This window comes from Mesitornis unicolor, unplaced genomic scaffold (genome assembly GCF_000695765.1).
Source record: "Mesitornis unicolor isolate BGI_N332 unplaced genomic scaffold, ASM69576v1 scaffold16989, whole genome shotgun sequence".
Classification (NCBI taxonomy): domain Eukaryota; kingdom Metazoa; phylum Chordata; class Aves; order Mesitornithiformes; family Mesitornithidae; genus Mesitornis; species Mesitornis unicolor.
The window spans coordinates 2,797-8,642 of NW_010205372.1; the positions used below are offsets into that span (position 1 = coordinate 2,797).

The 5,846-nt window shown below is 57.6% G+C and overlaps 1 protein-coding gene across 1 annotated transcript in view; it reads right to left on the reverse strand.

The window, feature by feature from the left end:
• The window catches only part of LOC104546094 (glutamine synthetase), a 5,985-nt gene extending 258 nt beyond the window's left edge, over positions 1-5,727 (reverse strand). Inside the window, exons 1-6 of the mRNA XM_010191387.1 lie at positions 5,549-5,727; positions 4,823-4,984; positions 3,009-3,155; positions 2,050-2,177; positions 346-545; positions 5-59 (exon numbers count right to left, since the gene is read on the reverse strand). Coding sequence (XP_010189689.1) covers positions 5-59; positions 346-545; positions 2,050-2,177; positions 3,009-3,155; positions 4,823-4,984; positions 5,549-5,714 — 858 coding nt within the window. The 5' untranslated portion in view covers positions 5,715-5,727. The remainder of the gene's footprint in view (positions 1-4; positions 60-345; positions 546-2,049; positions 2,178-3,008; positions 3,156-4,822; positions 4,985-5,548) is intronic.
• Positions 5,728-5,846: the final 119 nt, after the last annotated feature.

Here is a 5,846-nt window from a genome sequence, read left to right on the forward strand (position 1 = left end):
AGACGCAGATATGGTAGTTGTGCCGCTTGCTCAGCTTCTCGATGGCGGCTTCGATGTGTCTGTGGGAGAGGAAAACAGGGTTGGGGTTGTCAGTAGGTCCATTTGGGGGGTGTTCCCGTGGCCAGGAAGGCTGTCACCCCCTCCATCTGTGCAGGGATGAGGACAGCCCAAGGGACACTCTCATATGAGCAGCTGCTTTTAAATTAAAATAAAATGAGCAGCGCCAGCCCTGCCTGGTGCAGCCACCCCAGGTATGGAGGTACAGGCACTACGGGGAGCTGCCACAGGGCCAAGGACACCCCAAACCTCCCTCGGGTACATGCCAGGGACCCCTCCAGGACTCACTTAAGACCTCCTTCTTTCCGCATCTCCTCAGTGCTGTAGTTGGTGTGACACCCGGCGCCATTCCAGTTGCCGGTCATCGGTTTGGGGTCCAGAGTAGCCACGACCCCAAAGTCCTCGCAGACGCGGTGGAGGATGAACCGAGCCATCCAGAGGTGATCCCCCATCTCGATGCCTTCGCATGGGCCCACCTGGAATTCCCACTGGAAGGGGCGAGCGGATGCACTGGTGAGGATGGGCAGGTTCGTGCCACCCCAGCCACCACATCCCTGCCACCCCCTGCCCCCGGTGAGGGCTGCCAGTGTGGGGCATGGCTGAGCTTTACCCCTCGCGAATCAGCAGCGAGGATGGGGAACACTGAGTTAAGCAACAGGACAGCTGAATAAACTGGGGGGAATAAACTGCTCATGACTAAATAGAGCAAATCAGAGGGTTTTTAATCAAAACAGAGGTAAACGTTTTGATTAAATAAAAAAAATAAACAAAATATAGAGGCACCTGGAGAGGGCTACAAGAAAACTAGAGAGGAACTTTCTACAAGGGCATAAAGTGACAGGATGAGGGGTGATGGCTTCATACTGGAAGGGGTAGATTTAGATTAGACACTAGGAAGAAATTGTTCCCATGAGGGTGGTGAGGCCCTGGCCCAGGTTGCACAGAGAAGCTGTGGGTGCCCCCTCCCTGGCAGTGCCCAAGGCCAGGTTGGACGGGGTTTGAGCAGCCTGGGCTGGTGGAGGTGTCCCTGCCCATGTGGGGCTGGACTGGGGGAGCTTTAGGGTCTCTTCCAACCCAAACCATGCTGTGATGCTATGAAATAAGCACCACTCCTGCCTTGGAGGCTGGTGCTGGAGCTGCTGGTGTGCTGGATCCCCCAGCCCACACTGCAAACTGGGCAGGGGACTAACAGGACCTGTTGGTCCTTCCCAGGGCTGGTCCCTCCCTGGCCGGAGAGGGGTTGCGCCACACAGGGTGACTAAGCAGGGGTGACACATTTATGGCCACTGGCATGGCTTAGCTGAGCCCAGGATGCAGAAAGCAGCCAAGAAGGACCCTGAAAAAGTCAGGGCAAACAGCAGGGTTGTTAAAAGTCCTGCCTCAGCGACACTGCAGATAAGCCCCCTGCTTATCACCGCCACATCAGCAGCAGGAGAGTCAGCGATTCGCAGCTGCAGGGCCAAATCGCCATCGGTCAGTCTGGCCACCCGCCTAATGCAATCAGGGACTCCCTTCGGGCTAACTCCTAAATAAACCCAAATCCCCTCCAACTGCTTCCCAAGGCCATGTCCCACCCGAGCTTTCAAACTCCTGGGGTAGGGGAGCAGGACACAAAGACCGGATGCTTCACGTGGTGCTCCTGCAGCCCATCCTGGCTCCCGCTGTCCCCACATCCCTGCTCTGAAGGGGAAAGAGAGCGCACGGGAGCACCCGGCCCTGCATGGGTGCCAGAGCTCAGGCTGAGACGTGCAAGGAGCTCGCCTGCGATCTCATTTGCCAGCCCCAAAAAGCAGGCATTTACACTCTTGTGTGGGTTAGGAGACAAACGTGCACATTCTCATCCCAGCAGTGCAACTGCTCTGATCTAAACCAATGCAGGGAGTCACTGGATTTGGCATCAGGAAGGACCTGGGAGCTGCTGGGTTAGTCCAGCCTCACGCTAACTCACATCCATTGCTCAAAACAGGGCTATGCAGGGCCATCCACACGTACCTGGGAAGGCATCACCTCCGCGTTGGTGCCACAGATCTTCACCCCCGCATAGAGACATGCCTTGTAGTGGGACTCCACGATATCCCGCCCGTACACCTTATCTGCTCCAACCCCGCAGTAATAAGGGCCTGGAAAGGAAAGAGGATTCACCACCCAAGTAAAGCTTTTGGGAGCAAGGACAGCTCTGCAGTGTAATGCCACCACTCCTGGGCACCAGACATTACCTGCAGAGGATTTATGGGGATTAAACAGTGCTGCCCTCCATGGTGCATTGAGCCACCGACCCCGACCCTAGGACCAGCAGTGTGAGCAATTCATCTGGGCAACCTCAGCCTTATCTAGGCAGTTAAACAGGACTGGTAATGCATCAACTGGGAGGTGACCAGGAGATAAGGACAGCTTGGCTTGGTCTGCCCTGCGGCACCTCGCTGACCCTCAAAGCACATCAAGCATCTGACATTGTTCTGACAACAGCCGGCATTGTTCACAGCCAGAAAATTCAACTCGCTGCAGTTTTATACCACTCTTCCTCATTCAAGCAGGTCAGACGAAGATCTTCTTCCCGCCTGGGGGAAGGGAGATGTTGAAAGCAGCCAGTCCCCACACAAGGCTGATTGGGTCAGGTTGGGAAACCCCTGGCCTCCTCCCAGGAGGCAGCTGAGGCACTGGGGCTCGCTGGTGCTGCAGGAAGGCACAATGTGGAGGTTTTTCCAGCCGAGTTCTGCGGCCCTTGCCAAACAAGTTGTGCAGCTGAGCTGTTTGTGCAACCGGGGTCCGGCGGGAGCGGCGCTGCCGGCCGGCTCACGTGAGCCGCAGAGCTCTTGGCAAACAGCTCCTGACCTCATCCTGCCCAGTGTCAACCGCGATGGGAAAGCTGTGCCTGAGGTGGGGGACAGGATGCCTGCTGCCAGGGTGGGATGCGGGGAGCATCGGGGCTGGGGAAGGGAGGGAGCACTCACCCTGTGGGCCGGGGAAGCCGTTGTCAGGCCAGCCATAGGGGTGGCCGTTGATGCCCAGCAGCGTGTACTCCTGCTCCATCCCAAACCAGGGGTGGCTGTCCTTAACCAAGTCCATGACTTTCTTGCACGTGTGTCTCAGGTTGGTCTCTGGGAGCAGAGAGATCCAGGTTAGATCTGCACCCGCCACGCTCTGCTCCATCCCACACAGAGGCTGAGACTCCACCACTGCCAAGTGCTTCCCATAGAAGCCTTAGGAAATCGGTGAGAGGATCCCCCCCCCTTCCCAAAACACTCTCTGCTCACCAGTTTCCTCCTTGCAGAGCTACTCCATCACTACAGCATCAGGCCACAGGCCAAAGGGTTTAATTATCCTACTCCTAAAACCACTGCTGATGTGCCATGAGCATAATCCTTATCCTCCTCTTACACACTGAGACACCAGGAGCTGTATCCCAGCTCCACAGGCAGATCTGTGAACAGGGACTACACTATTCCCATCACTACTTCACCCCCATCCTCTTTCTATCAGCCTCAGCTTAATTATCCTCATCTTTCTCCTGCTCCATGATTTTGGTCAGCATCCCGGCTGGCTGGCCCTGGCTTGGCCCCGTGAGGTGGCTGGGTGCAGAGGGCAACCAGGGAGATGCAGATACCAGAGAGCCATCCTGACGTGGGACACCACAGCAGGCAAGGGGAGGGAGAGTTTGGACCAAAACAGCAGGGCTGAAAAGCTTGTCACAGGGACAGGCAGCAAATTCTACCTTTAAATCCCAATAAAAGCCCCCAGAGCAGCTGGGACTGCAGAGGTGCAGTGACATCTCCCTTGCACTGATGGGAGAAGGGGGAAAGGCAGTTTCCACCCACACAGCCCTTAACATCCGTGAAGCCCCACGCCGGGAAGAGCTGGAGGGTGCCCCCCTCATCCATGGGGTGTCACAAGGCTCTGGGCTGAGCTCTCTGCCCTGGCTCCAGCCCCAGGAGCTGCAGGGCCAAGGGCTCCCTTGACAAATTGCTCTGATGGAGGAGCTGCCAGGTGGGAATCGCAACCAAGATGCTTCCCCCACGGCTGAAAGCCATGAGGCTGAAGAGGAACCGGCCCCATCTTTCACCACCACTGCCCGCAGCCTCTCCTCTCCCAGCAGATGTGTGCATCACCCCACAGATGCTGGCTGCCTCCCCCCACGCACCCAGCAAGGACACAGCCCTGCTTCTCCGGCAAATAACCAGCTATTTGCCAGCAAATAACCCCTCTGGGAACCCCTTTCCAAACTGCCTCCCCCTCCTCTGTCCGAGGTTTATCAGACAGACAGGACACTGAGACTGCAGACTTCTGCCCGCAGTGATAAGACCAAGAGCCAGCGCTCTCCGGGGACGCTTGTACAAAGTCACCCCGAGCTGGCTCATGCTGCCCCAGCGCCTTCTCCTCCTTTTCTGCAGCCACCACCACCAAGGATAGCAGCCACGAACCCAGCACATTAAAACCCCCTTCAGCTCCCCCAGGGTAACCCCACAGCCCCAGGGGCTGGGTGTCCTCGGGCTCAAGAGCCCGGTGATGCCTTTGGCGCGCTCGAGTTGGCAAATGCCGCGAGCTCCACGTCCGCTGCTCTTCTCCTCGCCCTGTGCTGCTAAAACAGGTTCCTGCAAAGAACCGCCACCACCAGCACTTGAATTTCGGAGCCTCGGGCCAAGTGCTCAGTGCTGAGCTGCTTCCCAGCACCAGCAAGCCAGGGCGAGTGGCCCCTCGGAGAGGCAGCACCCTAAATAATAATGGAGTGGCCCTCGGGAGCTGTGGGGTGCATGCCAGAGGTGCTCACCTGCGGGTTTCCTGTTGTACTTCAGCACTTCGCAGAGCACCAGCTTGTTGGGGTCCAAGCAAAAAGGGTCCCTGAACATGCGGACGGGCACCAGGAACATGTCACTGTTGGAGCCCTCTGCCTGCGCCGTGCTGGAGCCATCGAAATTCCACTCGGGGACATCTGCAAGGCAGGAGGGGGACAGAGAGGGGAGTGGGATTGGGAAAAGGTGTCTCACATACAGATCATGCCAAGGGCTGCTGGCTTAGACCTGGGATAGAGCACCCAGAGGGCACTGAGTGCCAAGGGACAGTGGCTGCAAAACTTTCCTCTCCCATCCCTGAAGCCCTGCACAGCTCCCTGGGCTTCACTGCGTCCCCCTCTCAGCACCATCAGGGCACAGGCAGGATCAGACCCAACCACTTCACCTCCCTCTGCCAAATCTCATCTGGATGCCAACACGTCTCTATGCCTGCTTGCCAGGTGGAAAGAAGTGAAGATCCCATCCTCCTCTTCCCACCCAGCGCTAATGACAGAAATTACGGATTAAGCAAACCGCAGTGACGTGGGCTGGGTATTTACCCTCCCGCTTTATATAACCCCACGCGCGGGTAGCACCAATGCCACGCAACCTGGGAGCGCAAGCGCCAACTCCTGCCACCCAAAGCACCCAGAACTTTTCCCCAGCAATGCTCAGGGTCCTCCACCATGCCAACCATCGCCTCAAGGGAGAGGCAGCCACATTACCTTCAATGCTCTTAGGCTCCTTGTCAAGGGTCCTGGTCTTGCAGCGCACGCCCTCGCCGCTGCCATCGATCCAGACATAGGTGACCTGCACCAAGCCATCCTGGGGCAGCCTCACGTACTGCTCCCGCACCAGCTTGTTCAACCTGGAGCTGTGCGACACCGACATGGCCACAGTCCTGCGAGAGCACACAGGTAAGCACAGCATCCCCACTGGCCCATTATCCCTCGCTTATCTTAAAAGCGACTCCCTCCCCCCCAGAAAAGCGCCCACCCTGGCGCTGCTCAGACCCGGCCTGGC